The sequence below is a fragment of the Tinamus guttatus genome, unplaced genomic scaffold, assembly GCF_059628265.1.
Source record: "Tinamus guttatus ecotype Peru unplaced genomic scaffold, ASM5962826v1 Tinamus_guttatus_pri_ptg001067l, whole genome shotgun sequence".
Lineage (NCBI taxonomy): Eukaryota > Metazoa > Chordata > Aves > Tinamiformes > Tinamidae > Tinamus > Tinamus guttatus.
The window spans coordinates 1-15,885 of NW_028289601.1; the positions used below are offsets into that span (position 1 = coordinate 1).

A 15,885-nucleotide genomic window follows, 5' to 3' on the forward strand; every position below is an offset into this window, starting at 1 on the left:
GTCTGCGCGGGATGCGGGTTCGGGACTGTCCCCCCCCCCCCCCCCCAAAAAAAAATATGTGGGGCTGGGACCCCCCCATTAATATGGGGCAGGGACCCCTCTCCCATGAATGTGGGATCAGGACACCCCCCCCCCCTCATAAATGTGGGGCAGGGACTCCCCCCCAATGAATGTGGGGATGTGACACCCCCACCCCATCAGCGTGGGGCAGGGACCCCCCCATGAATGTGGGGCTGGGACCCCCCTGTGGGCCGGGACCCCCATGGGCAGCCCCAGCCGCCGTGGGGCCGAGTCCGTGTCCCCCACAGCCCCCCGGGTCCCCACAGAGCCCCCACAACCCCCGGACACAGCAGCGGGCGCGGAGGCAGCAGAGCCTTTAATGGTACAAAAAGGGTGCAAAAAGAAGGAATTTGGGACAAAAACGGTGCAAAAAGATGGAACTTCGGCACGAAAGAGGCACAAAAAGGGTCCGGGGGCTCAGAAGTCTCCCTGCAGGTCTGGAGAGGAGAGCGGCGGCTTGGGGGGGTCCAGAGGCTCCGGGCGCTCCCCCGCTCCCGCTCCCGCTCACCGCGGAGCCGCAGCCGCTCGGAGCGCCGGGAGCGCTCCAGCCCCTCCACGAACTGCTCCAGGAGCCGCACGAAGGGCGCCAGGCTGGTGCCGCGGTAGTCTGGGAGGGGGGACGGTGACCGCGTCCCCCCCGCGTCCCCCCATGTCCCCCTCCATCCCCTGTGTCTCCCCCGCACTCCCCGTGTGCCCTGTGTCCCCTGCCGTGTCCCCCCATGTCCCCTTGTCCCCCCCATCTCCTCCTGTGTCCCCCCCCCGGTCCCCTGTATCTTCCCTGCACCCCCCATGTGCCTCGTGTCCCTCCCCCCATGTCCCCCTCTTTATCCCCTCATGTCCCTCTGTCCCCACCACATGTCCCCCCCATATCCCCGGTGTCTCCCCCACGTCCCCCTCCATATTCCCCATGTCCCCCCGCATCCCCTGTGTCTCCCCCCCAGGTCCCCTGTCTTTCCCCTCCACCTCCATGTGCCCTCCCCCCCGCGATGTCCCTCTGTCCCCCCCCCACCATCCCTCCTGTGTCCCATGTCCCCCGTGTCACCCTCATGTCCCCCCTCATATTCCCCATGTTCCCCTGCATCCTGTGTCCCCCCATGTCTCCCCATGTCCACGTGTCCCCCCTTGTCCTCATGTACCCTCCATGTCCCCCCATGTCTCCCTGTGTTCCCTCATGTCCCCCCATTGTCCCTGTCCCCCCATGTTCTCCTCATGTTCCCCCATGTCCCCCTGTGCCCCCATGTCGCCCCATGTCCCCATGTTCTCCCCATGCTCCCCCCAGCCCACCCATGTCCCTACGTTTCCCCTGTGTCCCCATGTCCCCGTGTCCTCCCATGTCCCCCCGTGTGTCCCCATGTTCTCCCCATGTTCCCCCCAGCCCACCCATGTCCCTACATTTCCCCTGTGTCCCCATGTCCCCATGTCCTCCCATGTCCCCCTCAGTCCCCCCATGCCCCCATGTCCCCCCATGTCCCCCATGTCCCCGTGCCCCCCAGCTCCTCACCCCGCCGCCGGGGCTCGCCCGCGCCGCCCTCCTCCGGCTCTCCGGCCTCGTCCAGCTCCCGGCACAGGGAGCTGCAGGGAGCGGGGGGTGGATGTGGGGCGGGGGGGGCAGCGCCCCCCGGCTGCCCCCCACAACCTGCCCCTACCTGATGGTGGGGACGGCCTCGGGGTCGAACTGCTCCAGGCGCTGCAGGTCGAGCGGCACCGAGATGCGCCCTGCGCACGGGGGCGGTTGGGGGGCGGCCGTGGGGCGGCGGGGGCACCCGCGGCCGCCGGGACGCGCCGGGACCCACCGGTTTTGGGGTGGACGCTGAAGGGGCTCTTGAGCAGGTGGCCCAGGCCCTTGCTGACGTTGACGTCGAGGCGGGGGAAGCAGAACTGCAGCATGATCTCCCAGTCCGCGTAGCACGGGGCGCCCTTCCCCGCGCCCGCCGCGCGCTGCGGGGGACACGGTCACCGCGGCGGCCCCGCTGCAGCCCCGCAGTGTCACTGCTGCCCCATGGGGTCACTGCAGCCCCGCAGCATCGCTACAGCCCCATGGCATCATCACTGCCCCACAGCATCATCACAACCCCATAGTGTCACTGCAGCCCCACGGCATCACCGCTGCCACACAGCATCACCGCAGCCCCATGGTGTCACTGCAGCCCCACGGCGCCACCACAGCATCGCTGCTGTCCCACGGTGTCACCACAGCTCCACGGCATAACCACCGCCCCATGGTGTCACCACTGCCCCACAGCATCACTGCAGCCCCTCGGCGTCACCCCTGGCGCTCACCCGCGTCCGCTCCATCCTGGCGCGCAGCAGCTCCCAGCGCTGGGCCGAGTCCTTCTTCTTGGGGAATTCTCCGCGCAGCGGCTCCCGGTGCTGTGCCGGCCGTTAAGGCGGATCCGACCCGACCCGCTCCGCGCTGCCGGCGCCGCTCCCGCCCCTCCAGCAAGGATATCCTCCGGCACCAGCGCCAGCACCTTCTCCCAGCCCTCGCGGCTGCCCAGGATGTCCTGGCCCTCCAGCGCGTAGGGGACGAAGTAGCGCTCCAGGACGTGCACCGAGCGCCTGACGAAGGGGTGCACGGGCTCCGCGAGCGTCACCTTCTTCACGGTGTCGGGGCCGCCCTGGGGACGCGGCGGGCGGTGAGGCTGTGGCGGGGGGTCACCGCGCGCCCCCGGCCCCCCTGCCCACCTTGACGAGCGAGAGGTACTCGGCGGCGGCGCCGCGCAGCGCCGGCGACCAGCGGCGCACGGCCTCGTCGCACACCCAGCAGTGGACGCCCCGGCGGCCCGAGTACACCCAGAGCCGGTGCTTCACGCCCAGGTCCTCTGCGGGGACAGCGCCCGGTCCAGCCCGCCACATCCCGAGGTCCCCCCTTTGCGCCCTCCAACCACTGCACCCCCTGGATCCCCTCCGTAGTCTCCCTATTGCACCCCAGGATTCCCCCACATTGCACTGACTTGCCCATTGCACCCCTAGCTGCACCCCCAAGCTCCTCTCATTGCAACCCTCTGCCCATTGAACCCCCAGGACACCCCCATTGCACCCCTACTGCACCCCACAATCCCCTACCTTGCACCCCCCTGCTCACTGCACCTCGAGGAACCCCCATTGCACCCATTTACCCTGGTGTGCATCCCCCAAACCTCCCATTGCATCCACTTGCCCCTTGCACCCCTAGGACTCCCCCACTGCACCCCTACTGCACCCTAGGATCCCTTCATTGCACCCCCCTGCTCACTGCACCCCCAAGACCCCCTCATTGCACCCATTTACCCCCGTGTGCCCCACCTCAACCCCCCCCCCATTGCACCCTCCTGCCCATTGCATCCCCATTCGCACCCCCAGGACCCCCCATTGCACCCACGGCCCCCGGGGTTCCCCCTCGCAGCCTCACCCACGAGCGCCCGGTCGAGGACGCGCACGGCCATGGTCATCAGGGGCCAGCACTTGGCGCAGATGTCGGCGGCGCTGGCGGCAGAGCGGCGGTGACGGGAGGGCAACGCGGCCGCCCCCGCCGTCCCGCTGCGCCGTGTCCCCCCCGGCACCTGCAGCACGTGCGGACGTCGTCGTAGTCGGTCATGTCGATGTCGAAGACGAGCTCCTTCTCGCGCGGCTGGAAGGCGCCGAGCGGCAGCGCGCTGTGCTGGCTGGGCTGCGGGATGGGGGCGCTCAGCCCGCGCCGGGCACGCGCCCGCGCCCCCCAAAACCCCCTCCGGGCACTCACGCGGTGCGAGTACACGGCCCCAATGTCGATCTTGTAGGGGTTGATCTTCTGCAGCTCCCGCTCCAGCTCCTGGGGGCTGCCGAAGGACTGGAAGCGCAGGTAGACGTCGTCGCGCAGCGTGAAGGAGAACTCGCGCAGCGGGAAGCTGCTCTTGTCACCTGCGGGGACCGCTCATTGCACCCCCCTCATTGTGCCCCATCCCCGGGTCCCCCCGCTCCTTGCATGCACCCCCATTGCACCCCCCTCATTGCACCCCCATCCCAGCACCCCTGAGTCCCCCCGTTCATTGCATGCACCCCCCACTGCACACCCCTATTGCACCCCATCCCAGGACCCCCCACTCATTGCATGCACCCCCCCATTGCACCCCTCTCACTGCGCCCCATCAGCGGGTCCCCCCGCTCATTGCATGCACCCCCATTGCACCCCCCTCACTGCACCCCATCCCAGCACTCCAGGGTCCCCTGCTCCTTGCATGCACCCCCACTGCACCCCCGTCATTGCGCCCCATTGCAGCACCCCCTGCTCACTGCATGCACCCCCAATGCACCCCCCTCGCTGCGCCCCATCGCAGCGCCCCAGCCCCCCCTCCTCGCGTGCCGCCCCCCGCGCCGCTGAGGCCGCCGCGCTCATCGCAGGCGCCGCGGGCCGCGCACCGCCGCCGTAGCAGAGCCAGCGGCCGTAGGGCCCGTGCGGGAAGAGGCGGCGGTAGAAAACGGGGAGCAGCTCGGGCAGCGCGGCCGGTTCGAACGGCGCCATGGCGGGAAACGGGAACGGGCGCGGAACGCGGGGGCGGTGCCACGTCCCCCCCGGGGCCGCCGGGAGATGTAGTCCGGGCCGCCCCGGAGCGCGGGGACACGGCGGGGACACGGCGCGGGGCACCGCTCCGAAGGGGGACGTGGGGTTTGGGGTGCAGAGCCCCGAGGGGGGCACACGGGACTTGGGAGGGCTGCGGGGGGCACCGCTTTGCAGGGGGACACAGGGGGTACCCGGCCCCGGGGGATGCACGGGACGTGGGGCAGAGCATTGCGGGGTGCAGGTCACGGGGCGCCTCAGGGTTGCGGGTGTAGGGATTCAATAGTTAATGTAGAGTGTACTAATAAGCTAGTCAATACCTAGTCTCATAGTGCAAGGACTCCTGATATATGGCAGGTCAGGATGTTCTGCATGGAGGGGTTGCCTATCCAGGTGTCCCAGTCAGCAATAAAATATAGATAACATTTTGGGGGTAAAAACGGTATAAAAGAGGGGCGACCGAAGCAGTCGGGGTCCGTGGTATGACTGCTGCATGGGTAAGCCCGGACCCCAGCTAGCTGGTAATACTTATTATCTTTCTCCTATTATTAAAAAGCACAACATATCGATGGTGTTTGCCTCTTTCTCCGTCAATTCGAAAACCAGACCCAACATGGGGACCAGGGTGCGGGGGTGTCGGAGCACCGCGGGGATGGGGCACTGGCCGGCCCGGGTTAATGATTCCCCAACCCCCCGGCATGTTCCAGAGCTACTGGCCGAGCTCGGAGCGTCACGAGGTGGAAGCGGGGGCTTGGAGCCGCCCCCGTCCCACCAGCAGCGCAGACCGGGCTTGGCGGCTGCCGCAACCGCAGCGCTCCGGTCCCGCACAGCGTCCACGGCCCCTTCCCCGTCCCGCAGCGATGTGGCTGCTGCTGGCGGCGCTGGCCGGGCTCTACCTGCTGCGCCGGTGGCTCCGGGAGCGGCAGCAGGTGCCCGGCCTGGCCGACAAGTTCGTGCTGATCACGGGCTGCGACTCGGGCTTCGGGCATCTGCTGGCGCGGCAGCTGGACGCGCGCGGGCTGCGCGTGCTGGCCGCGTGCCTCACGGAGCCGGGCGCCGCGCGGCTGCGGGCGGCCGCCTCGCCGCGCCTGCACACGCTGCTGCTGGACGTCACCCGCAGCGAGAGCGTCGCCGCCGCCGCCGCCTTCGTGCGAGAGCGCGTGGGCGACCGAGGTACGGCCGGGCGCTCGTGTCCGGGTGCTCCCGCGGCCCCGAGCCCTTGCTGTGGGCTCCGGGCTCCTCCTGCCTCTGCGGCACGTTGGCACCCGGCTGGCAGCACCCGCGCTCGGTGCCGCTGGCCCCGCTCCATTGGGAAGGTCCTGCGTGGATGCAGCCCCTTCTCGGGGGGCAGCAGGCGCTGGTGACCCCCTTGTCCCCTCTTCAGGGCTGTGGGGGCTGGTGAACAACGCAGGCATCATTCACCCCACTGCCCCCAATGAGTGGCTGCGCAAGGAGGACTTTGCGCGGGTGCTGGACGTCAACCTGCTGGGGCTGGTGGACGTGACGCTGGCCATGCTGCCGCTGGTGCGGCGCGCGCGGGGCCGCGTGGTCAACGTCGCCAGCATCATGGGCCGCGTCGCCTACTACGGCGGCGGCTACTCCCTCTCCAAGTACGGCGTGGAGGCCTTCTCAGACAGCCTGCGGTGAGCGAGCGGCGGCCGCGGCGGCGGGAGGGCCCCCCGGGCCGGCGCTGACGGCGGCTCCCTGCAGGCGGGAGCTCCAGCCCTTCGGGGTGCATGTGGCCATGGTGGAGCCGGGCTATTTCCGCACCGGCATGTCGGACATCAGCTACAACCTGAAGGAGCTGGAGCGCATCTGGGAGCAGGCACGGCCCGATGTGCGCGAGAGCTACGGGCAGCAGTACTACGAGAGCCGTAAGGACCGGGCGGCGCGCGGCGGGCGGCGGGTGTCCCCGTGCTCACCCTCCTCCTCCTCTTCCTCCTCCCCAGTGTGCGAGTTCTTCGCGGAGTCGCTGCGGACCCGCTGCAGCAGCAACCTGACGCTGGTCACCAGCTGCATGGAGCATGCGCTGACGGCGGCGCATCCCCGCACGCGCTACTCGGCGGGCTGGGACGCCCAGCTGCGCTACATCCCCATCTCCTACCTGCCCACTGCGCTGGCCGACCGGCTGCTCGCCGCGCCGCTGGCCCGGCCGGCCCAGGCGTCCTGAGGCGCTGCCACCGCGGCCCAGCCCCAGCGCTCGCCCTGGGAGAAGCAATAAACCCGGGAACCGACTGGAGTGGCCCGCACGTCCCGGCAGCAGCCGCTCTCCCCTTGGTGTTTGTGGCCCAGCAGTTTTTGCTCCCGCGGCTCCCAGGGCAGTGGAGGACGCCCGAGCCGAGCGGCTCTCCTGTGCGATGGGTGAAGAGCCGAGCGGTGCCGGTGCTGCCGGTCCCTGCGGCGGCCCCGGGCAGGGTCCAGATCTGCAGCGGGGCTGCAGGATGCGGCTGCAGCGGGGACCCGGGCTGCACCGGCCGTGCTGCCCCGGGTTGCTGCTCTCAGCAGCTCTCGCAAGGGCAGAGCAGCGGGAGGGTTTCAGCAGGGCTGGCCCGTGGCCAGCAAACGCCCCTGGGGTTCCCGGCCCTTCCCCGCGGCTCCTGCTCGCCCACGGCCGGGAGCATCAGCTTGGGCAGGTTGCCTGCTCCGTCCCGGCTCCACTCCTGCCCCGGGGTCCCGCGGATGCAACCTGCGGGCAAGGGGAGCTGGAGCCACGGGGAGCCCCGTGAGCACCCGTGGAGCCGCATGGCGCTTGCAGGAGCGAGATGCCGCGTGTGCCACGCACCGGGCACCGGGAACGGCATGAGGCCACGCAGGGGCGCGGAGGACGGAGCGAGGATTCCACTCGGGGAGCTGCAACACAGGGCGGGTGGTGGCGGCTGCACCCCCAGCGCCACAGGAGCTGTGCAAAGGGCGGCCGGGATGGGAATCGCGTTGGACACAGGAGGCGGCACCCGGGGCGCCGGGGCAGGGGGGCCCGGCCACGCGCGGGGGGGATCCTGCCCGGCCGCGGATCGCCCGACGCGGCCGCATCCCGCAGGCCCGGGGCGCCGCCGGGCAGCGCGCGCCGTGACGCAAGCGGCGCCGTGAAACTTCCCCAGCCGGGTCCTCAGGCTGCCGCCTCCACGCAGGGCCGGCCCCGCTGGGCTCCGCTGCCGCGCGGCTGCTCCCATTCCGGCTGCTCTTGCTGCTCCCGTGCCAAGCGGCACCGGCGCTCCCGCGACGCCCTGGCACAGCGGCCAGAGCTAATCATTGACCAGAGCCAGGCGCAGGGATCCAAGGTCAGCGGCAGCCCCAGCACCGCGGCCAGCAACCCCAGCGAGCGGCCTCGCGCTCCGGCCCGCCCTCCGCGCAGCCGCTTCCTGGGCGCCCTGTGCGTCCCGCGGCGCCCGCAGCGATGTGGCTGCTGCTGGCGGTGCTGGCCGGGCTCTACCTGCTGCGCCGGTGGCTCCGGGAGCGGCAGCGGGTGCCCGGCCTGGCTGACAAGTTCGTGCTGATCACGGGCTGCGACTCGGGCTTCGGGCATCTGCTGGCGCGGCAGCTGGACGCGCGCGGGCTGCGCGTGCTGGCCGCGTGCCTCACGGAGCCGGGCGCCGCGCGGCTGCGGGCGGCCGCCTCGCCGCGCCTGCACACGCTGCTGCTGGACGTCACCCGCAGCGAGAGCGTCGCCGCCGCCGCCGCCTTCGTGCGAGAGCGCGTGGGCGACCGAGGTACGGCCGGGCGCTCGTGTCTGGGTGCTCCCGCGGCCCCGAGCCCTTGCTGTGGGCTCCGGGCTCCTCCTGCCTCTGCGATGCGTTGGCACCCGGCTGGCAGCACCCGCGCTCGGTGCCGCTGGCCCCGCTCCATTGGGAAGGTCCTGCGTGGATGCAGCCCCTTCTCGGGGGGCAGCAGGCGCTGGTGACCCCCTTGTCCCCTCTTCAGGGCTGTGGGGGCTGGTGAACAACGCGGGCATCTCCGTCCCCACTGCCCCCAACGAGTGGCTGCGCAAGGAGGACTTTGCGCGGGTGCTGGACGTCAACCTGCTGGGGCTGGTGGACGTGACGCTGGCCATGCTGCCGCTGGTGCGGCGCGCGCGGGGCCGCGTGGTCAACGTCGCCAGCATCATGGGCCGCGTCGCCTACGCTGGTGGCGGCTACTCCCTCTCCAAGCACGGCGTGGAGGCCTTCTCGGACAGCCTGCGGTGGGTCCCGCTCGGCACCGGCGGCCGTGGCCCGCTCAGGGCTTAGCCAGAGCCCGCGGTGCCCCCACGGTGCCTGGAGCCCCTGTGCGTCCGCGCGGCTCCGCTCCCGCAGGCTGGAGATGCGGCAGTTCGGCGTGAAGGTCTCCATCATTGAGCCCGGCTACTTCAGCACGGGTCTCACCGACTCCCAGACCCTGGAGCACCATATCCAGTGGGCCTGGGAGCGGCTGCCCGAGGAGACGCGGGCGAGCTATGGGGAGGGCTTCTTCCGCCACTGTGAGTGCACGGCCGCGCGCTCCCGCGTCCTCGGCCAGCTCCACCGGGCGCGGGGACGCAGCCTGACCGTCCCTGTGCATCCCCGCAGTCCTGAAGGCCGTGCAGGACACAACCAAGCTCTGCAGCTCCGACCTCTCGCTGGTCACGGCGTGCATGGAGCACGCGCTGACCAGCCAGCACCCGCGCACCCGCTACTCGGCGGGCTGGGACGCGAAGCTCTTGTACCTGCCGCTCAGCTACCTGCCCTCGGCCTGGGCGGACGCCGTGTTCAGCCGCCTCTACCGACGGCCCATGCAGCCCTAGGCAGATGGCGGCAGGAGCGGCCAGCCCGGTGTTCGTTCATGGCGGGTCCGGCCTCCTGCGTTGCTGTCGCTCCTTTCTGTCCCGTGCGCTGGGTGTTGGGCTTCAACATGTGAATAAAAGTGAGAACCCACAGCCCAGGCAGGTTTTCCTGCTGTGTGCGGTGTCCACATGGCCACGGCCTCCTCACCCGGGGCGTCCCAGGCAGGGCTCGGTGCCTGTGTTTCACTCCAGTTGCTGCAGATCCAGCTGTGCTCCCCTAGGCCCAGCTGTTCCCCTGCTGCAGATCCAGCTGTTCCCCCGCTGCAGATCCAGCTGTTCCCCTGCTGCAGATCCAGCCGTTCCCTTGCCGCAGATGCAGCCGTGCAGCCGCGCTGGCTCCGGAGGCAGTGGGAGGGCGCTGAGCGTTGCCCCACGCAGCCAGCGGGGAATGGGCAGGGATTATCCAGGCCCTTGGGCTCCCAGGGGCTTATCCGGGCTGGACCTGCGGAAGGGGGTGACAGGGCAGGAGCTGGGCTGGGACAGGGCTGCCCAGAGCCGCGCTGGGGCCCCGGGGAGGAGCCCTGGGCCTTGGCCAGCGCCAAGATCCCTTGTGCCCCAGTTCCAGCTGACAGCAGGGCAGGAGCCCAGTGCCACCATCCTCACATGGGCACAGGGGCAGCAGCGCAAACCGGGCCAGCACCAACCGCTCCAGCAGCAGAGCAGAGCCAGGGTCAAGTTTTGTTGATTGGGGAGCAAAGGAGAGAGCAGCGGGAGCAGCTTGTGCAAGCGCTGGGCTCTGCTGTGCCAAAGCTAACAACCGCCAGGGCCGAGCAGAGCTCCTGGCACCCTGCTCTGGGCAGACGTGTCAGGGCATGCGAGCAAGGGGCGCAATTAAAAGATGAAAGAGCAGCTCAAACCCTCCTCTCCCGGGAGCACCTGCTTGCGGCGGCTGTTGCTGCAGCAGTGGGGGCTGCTCCCGAGATGGCTCCTTTTTAAGCGGCAGGTCCAAGGGAGCGGGATGAGCTGACGGATCCGGCTGAGCAGAGCAGAGCGGTGCTGCCAGCCCCAGGTAACGCAGAGTTTGTGCCGTGGCACCTGCAGGGATGCAGCTGGATGATGCTCCTCCAGCGGGAATGTTGCAGCGGGGGGATAGGAGAGGCCAGACACCTGGCGTGGGGACATGCAAAAGTAACCGTCTATAGTGAAGCTGCAGCAGGTCTCCAGGCTGCCTTTAACCAGCTGCGTTTTTCAGCATCGAGTCATCGACCCCGTGGTCCCAGGCAGGACAGTTCCTGGACTCGTGTCGCCCGCAGCGATGTGGCTGCTGCTGGCGGCGCTGGCCGGGCTCTACCTGCTGCGCCGGTGGCTCCGGGAGCGGCAGCGGGTGCCCGGCCTGGCCGACAAGTTCGTGCTGATCACGGGCTGCGACTCGGGCTTCGGGCATCTGCTGGCGCGGCAGCTGGACGCGCGCGGGCTGCGCGTGCTGGCCGCGTGCCTCACGGAGCCGGGCGCCGCGCGGCTGCGGGCGGCCGCCTCGCCGCGCCTGCACACGCTGCTGCTGGACGTCACCCGCAGCGAGAGCGTCGCCGCCGCCGCCGCCTTCGTGCGAGAGCGCGTGGGTGACCGAGGTACGGCCGGGCGCTCGTGTCCGGGGCACGGCGCAGGGGACGGAGCAGGGCCCGCTGAGCCCCGTGGCCCTTTGCAGGGCTTTGGGGGCTGGTGAACAACGCAGGGACAGCGGTGGAGGCCGGTCCCAACGAGTGGCTGCGCAAGGAGGACTTTGCGCGGGTGCTGGACGTCAACCTGTTGGGGCTGGTGGATGTGACGCTGGCCATGCTGCCACTGGTGCGGCGCGCGCGGGGCCGCGTGGTCAACGTTGCCAGCGTCATGGGCCGCCTAGCGTCCTACGGCGGCGGCTACTGCCCCTCCAAGTATGGCGTGGAGGCTTTCTCGGACACCCTCAGGTAGCCAGAGCTCCCTGGGGTGGCTCTGTCCCCTTCCTCAGGGGTGACTGCTCAAAACAGGCCCCAGGAGGGCGGCACGAGGCCGGCCCGGGCGCTGTGCTGCGGGAGGCAGGGGAGGCTCCTCCTTGCACCGTGCAGGCAGGACGGGGTGTCCGTGGCCCTGGAGGAAGCTCCCTCATGGCCCAGGGCGGTGGGACGCCCCCACTCCGGCTCCCCTGTGCCGGCCAACAGCTATTTTGGGGGCCACGGCTCCCTCCTCGCAGGCGCGAGATGCGCCCCTTCGGGGTGCAGGTCTCCGTCATGGAGCCCGGCGGCTTCCGCACGCGGATGATGGACCCGCAGCAGCTGGCGGAGAACCTGGAGCGCCTCTGGGAGAAGCTGCCGGAGGAGACGCGGGCGGCCTACGGGCGGCCCTACCTGCAGCACTGTGAGTGCCCCGGGCCCCCCGTGCGCGCCCGTGCGCCCCGCGCCGCTCACGGCACCTCTCGCCCGCAGACGTCGCCGGTGCCCGGCTGCTGCACCGGCTGAGCAGCCCGCGGCTGGCGCGCGTGGCCGACGGCATCGAGCACGCGCTGCTCGCCCGCTTCCCGCGCAGCCGCTACTCGGCGGGCTGGGACGCCAAGCTGCTCTACCTGCCGCTCAGCTACGCGCCCACCTGGCTCGCCGACGCCGCCATCGGCCTCTTCCTGCCTGCCCCAACCGCCGGGCGAGAGGGCTGAGGGCACCAGGACCCCTGTGGCTGCCTCGAGCCCCCCGGCACCAGCTTGTGCTGCCTCCCAGCTCCCGGCGGTGCCTCGGCTCCTGCCACTGTCTTGTGCTGCCCCAGGACTTCATTAAAGCCTGTTTTTAGCCCAAAGCACCTGCTTTTGGCCTCCGTGTCAGTGGCCAGGATCCCTGAAAACTGCCAGAAAAGCCAGAGAAATCACCCTGGGGAAAGGCCAGGGTTGCAAAGAGCCCATCTGTGCCCAAATGCCCACAGCTGAGGTCTACGGAAAGAGGCAATGGGCCAGGACTGGGACCTCCACTCACGGCTCCTGGTTCTGCCCTGCAGAACTGCCGCATGCCCCGGCCTCCCCAGCCTTTAACCTGGGCCCAGGAGCACTGCGACACGTCGGGTCTGATGGACTGGCTGGGTGCGGGGCCTGTGGGCACAGGTGCTGTGGACCTGAGCTGGGCTCTGCACCCCTGGGCGTCCTCCACATCCCGTTCAGATCCTGCTCCTGCAATGCCTCTCCTGGGGGTCCCGGAGCTGCTCCTGCTGCCCCTCGGGGACAGGGAAAAGCAGAGATAGCAGCGGACAATGGGAGGAAGAGCAGGAGCGCGTGGAGGGCCGGGCTGGTGGCAGTGCCGTGCGGGCCGGGCCGGCCCCGGTACAACCAGGGTTTGTGGGTCCCAACAAAGTGCTGACAGGTCGGGAAGGGAGAGGGCGGCCACATCAGCAGCCCTTATCAGCCTTTCCTTGCTGCCTTCCTGCCGCCGCTTGTGCAACCCCTGATCCGCCCGCTCCGGGGGACCCCGCTGCCACCGGAGCAGGAGCTTTCCGGAGAGGAAACGGCCTTTTCCCATTTATCTGCACACAAAGGGGAGAGACGGACCCTCGTGCAGGGCAGGGCCCCCGGCCGTGCCAGGGGCTGGTAACCCCAGGCTAGTCCAAGCCTTGGGGCACAGAGGGATCCAACCCCAACCCCAAATCTTGCTGCTGAATTCCCCACATGCTTTTGGCCTGTAGGAGCTGCTTTGCCGAGGATGGGAAGCACCGGGATCGCTGCTCCTGCTCCAGCATTGCCAGGATGCTCCTACCGTCATCCTGCTACTCTCCTCTCCTGCACCCCGTGTGCTCCGAGTAGCCCCGTGCCGGCGCTCTGGTTCTGCTCCTGACTTTTCTGGCGGCTGCCAGATGAAATAACTCATTTCACCTATTGCTGCCTCAATTTCTCCAAGGCCGTCGGCAGCAAAACGCCCCCCTGGCGCGGGCAGAGCCGCGAGTCGTTTGCGAGCGCGGCACCGGGATCGGGGCCGAGCTGGAGCGGCCGCGTGTGGCCCGAGTTATCAGCGCTTCCCTGTTCCCGCCGGCCCTTCCTGCCCGTGTCTTGTCCGCCTCGGAGCGGAGATTTCCTGGAATTGTTCTCGGCACTCGCGGCCCCCGCCGAGCGCTGCCCCGAGCCCCCTTCCCAGCGCGGGGCAGGGCCCGGCCCCTCCGCGCCCCCCCGGGCCGGGGCTGCCCGGGCTGCGGCCGCCGCAGATCCGGCGCTCGCGGCTCTCGGAGTTGCGAAGCTTCCCCTGCCCCCCGCCCCTTTTATTTCTTTCTTTTTTATATTTTTTGATTTTTCCCAAAGGAAGCCCAAAGCGGCCCGAGCCCCGCGCTGCGCCGGGCACTCCGGGTGCCACCCGCGCGGAGGGTCCCGGCTCGGCGGCCCCGTCCCGGAGCGGCGGCTCCCACCTCCCGGGGGGCAGCGGCGGCGGCGGGGGGGTCCCCGCCCCGCGGCCGCATCAAGCGCGGCCCCCGCCGCGCGCTCCGGAAAGCGGCGGCCGCGCTCGTTTCCTGCGGGAGCCGCTGCCGGCCCCGGCGCCGCCTGAGAGCAGCAGCAGCCCCGAGCGGCGCTCGCCCTGCGCGGACCCCCGGCTCCCGCCCAGGTACCGTCGCCTCCTCCCTCCCGCCGCCTCCTTCCCCTTCCCCGGCACCTGCAGCTCCCAGCGCGGCGGGTCTGACCCTCCCCCGAATCTCCCGGGCCGGGGCGGGCAGCGATGTGCAGCGACGGGGGATGCTCTGGGGGAGCGGACCGGACTGCGGCGGGGACCGGGCCGGGCTGCGGCGGGGACTGGGCAGCCCGGGACAGCCCTTGCAGCGACCGGCCCGGAGGAGCCTCTCGGCACCTCCACGCGAGCGGGTCGCCCGCGTCCTGGTGCGGCGGATGCAGCTGCGCCAACATCGGAGAGTATTCCCACTTGCAGCAATAAAAGGGCCTTAAGGTCAATTACATTTCCCTTAAGTTTGTAATTTCGACACCTGCTTGGGATTCCTTAGGAGAGCCCAGCGGCGCTTCGGGGACGCGTGGGAAGGGACAAGCAGAGCCTCAGAAATCAGGTGCAGACCAAGGCTGGGAGGAGTGGGCAGGGCTGCGAGTGCGAGGCTGGCAGCCCGGCCGGTGCAGGGGGCTCTTGTGGGAAAGGAGCAGTGCAGAGGCTGGGAGACCCTTGGGAATACATGAATGCCCAGCGAGGACACATCCGAATTACGGTTTCTCCCTGTGGTGCGGAGGGACCAAAGCTGTGGCTGAGATGCTGAGACCTGCCCAGGTGTTCGCATGTCCCTGCCTCCCCACCAGCCGCTTTCCAACGAGCCCGTCTTTTCTCCTCCATAGGAGATGAGGATTCGACAGAGCAGAGAGGGCTTAGGGGAGAGCTCACCGAACCCACCACCGCTCCTTGCTGCTCGTGGGAGCCAAGCTCCCCATTTCAGTGCTTTCCCCTTCTTTACAGCTAGCAGGATGGCAGAGGTGACCACTGCCCCCAGTGAGACGCACACCTTTGCAAACGAGCACGGGGACTACCACAACTGGACGGAGCTGTTCCAGCTCCTCAACTACACCTTCACCTTCTGTGAGTTCAGCCTGGATGAGAATGTCAAGCGGGTCGTCCTCTTCATCCTTTACCTGGTCATCTTCGTGGTGGGCTTGGTGGAGAACCTCCTCGTCATCTGGGTCAACTGGCAGACCCGGGGCAACAAGAGCCTGGTGAACCTCTACATCATCAACATGGCCATCGCCGACCTCGGGGTGCTGCTCTCGCTGCCCATCTGGATGCTGGAGGTGATGCTGGATTACACTTGGCTCTGGGGCAGCTTCCTCTGCCGCTTCACGCACTACTTCTATTTCGCCAACATGTACGCCAGCATCTTCTTCCTCACCTGCCTGAGCGTCGATCGCTACGTGTCCTTGACAACCTCCTCCAGCTTCTGGCGGAAGCACCAGCACCGCGCGCGCCGCATCATCTGCGGCTGCAGCTGGGTCCTGGCAGCAACAATCCCCTTCCTGGAGGTTGCTCACATGCAGCTGGTCAACACCGGAGAGCCCATCTGCATCTTCCTGGCCCCCTTTGAGACCTATGACGACTGGGCCCTGGCTGTCAGTTTAGCCACCACCACCATCGGCTTCCTCATCCCTTTCCCCATCATCACGGTTTTCAACGTCCTCACGGCCAGGTACATCAAGCGCGCCAAGCCGGAGAGTGGGAAGCACTGCCTGCTCATCTACGCCTACATCGCTGTGTTCCTGCTCAGCTGGCTGCCCTTCCACGTCGTGCTCACGCTGCTCACCCTCGACGGCAGCCACATCATCCTGCACTGCAGCTTTGCCCATTTCCTCTACTTCTTCTACGACATCATCGACTGCTTCACCCTGCTCCACTGCGTCGTCAACCCCATCCTCTACAACTTCCTCAGCAAAAGCTTCCGCAGCAAGCTCATCTCCGCCGTGGTTAGATACATCCCCAAGGACCACGCGGGCCACCGGGGTGCCGACAGCTCCTGCTCGAGCACGCAGCACTCCATAGTCATCGCCAAGGACGGCGCCGCGGGGCCCGGCGAGCGCCCGGCTCCCAGCGCACCGTGA

General features: G+C 69.0%; 5 protein-coding genes across 5 annotated transcripts; 4 read left to right on the forward strand and 1 right to left on the reverse strand.

The window, feature by feature from the left end:
* Positions 1-477: 477 nt before the first annotated feature.
* PRIM1 (DNA primase subunit 1) lies at positions 478-4,542 on the reverse strand. The gene is made up of 12 exons (XM_088538398.1): positions 4,438-4,542; positions 3,782-3,939; positions 3,603-3,709; positions 3,452-3,525; positions 2,746-2,882; positions 2,505-2,678; positions 2,341-2,427; positions 1,854-1,998; positions 1,707-1,776; positions 1,562-1,632; positions 569-667; positions 478-497 (listed from the first exon to the last, which is right to left on the reverse strand). The coding sequence occupies exons 1-12, from the start codon at positions 4,538-4,540 to the stop codon at positions 478-480; spliced, it is 1,245 nt and encodes a 414-aa protein (XP_088394524.1). The 5' UTR covers positions 4,541-4,542.
* Positions 4,543-5,422: 880 nt separating this feature from the next.
* Positions 5,423-6,746, forward strand: HSD17B6 (hydroxysteroid 17-beta dehydrogenase 6). The gene is made up of 4 exons (XM_088538384.1): positions 5,423-5,749; positions 5,961-6,219; positions 6,287-6,450; positions 6,526-6,746. The coding sequence occupies exons 1-4, from the start codon at positions 5,437-5,439 to the stop codon at positions 6,744-6,746; spliced, it is 957 nt and encodes a 318-aa protein (XP_088394510.1). The 5' UTR covers positions 5,423-5,436.
* A 1,224-nt stretch (positions 6,747-7,970) lies between these two features.
* LOC148590850 (retinol dehydrogenase 7-like) lies at positions 7,971-9,332 on the forward strand. The gene is made up of 4 exons (XM_088538385.1): positions 7,971-8,283; positions 8,495-8,753; positions 8,866-9,029; positions 9,118-9,332. Exons 1-4 carry the CDS (start codon positions 7,971-7,973, stop codon positions 9,330-9,332), a joined length of 951 nt encoding a protein of 316 aa, XP_088394511.1.
* A 1,282-nt stretch (positions 9,333-10,614) lies between these two features.
* LOC148590851 (retinol dehydrogenase 7-like) lies at positions 10,615-11,994 on the forward strand. The gene is made up of 4 exons (XM_088538386.1): positions 10,615-10,939; positions 11,017-11,275; positions 11,539-11,702; positions 11,771-11,994. The coding sequence occupies exons 1-4, from the start codon at positions 10,627-10,629 to the stop codon at positions 11,992-11,994; spliced, it is 960 nt and encodes a 319-aa protein (XP_088394512.1). The 5' UTR covers positions 10,615-10,626.
* Positions 11,995-14,758: 2,764 nt separating this feature from the next.
* Positions 14,759-15,885, forward strand: ACKR5 (atypical chemokine receptor 5). The gene has a single exon (XM_010216420.2). It carries the CDS (start codon positions 14,764-14,766, stop codon positions 15,883-15,885), a length of 1,122 nt encoding a protein of 373 aa, XP_010214722.2. The 5' UTR covers positions 14,759-14,763.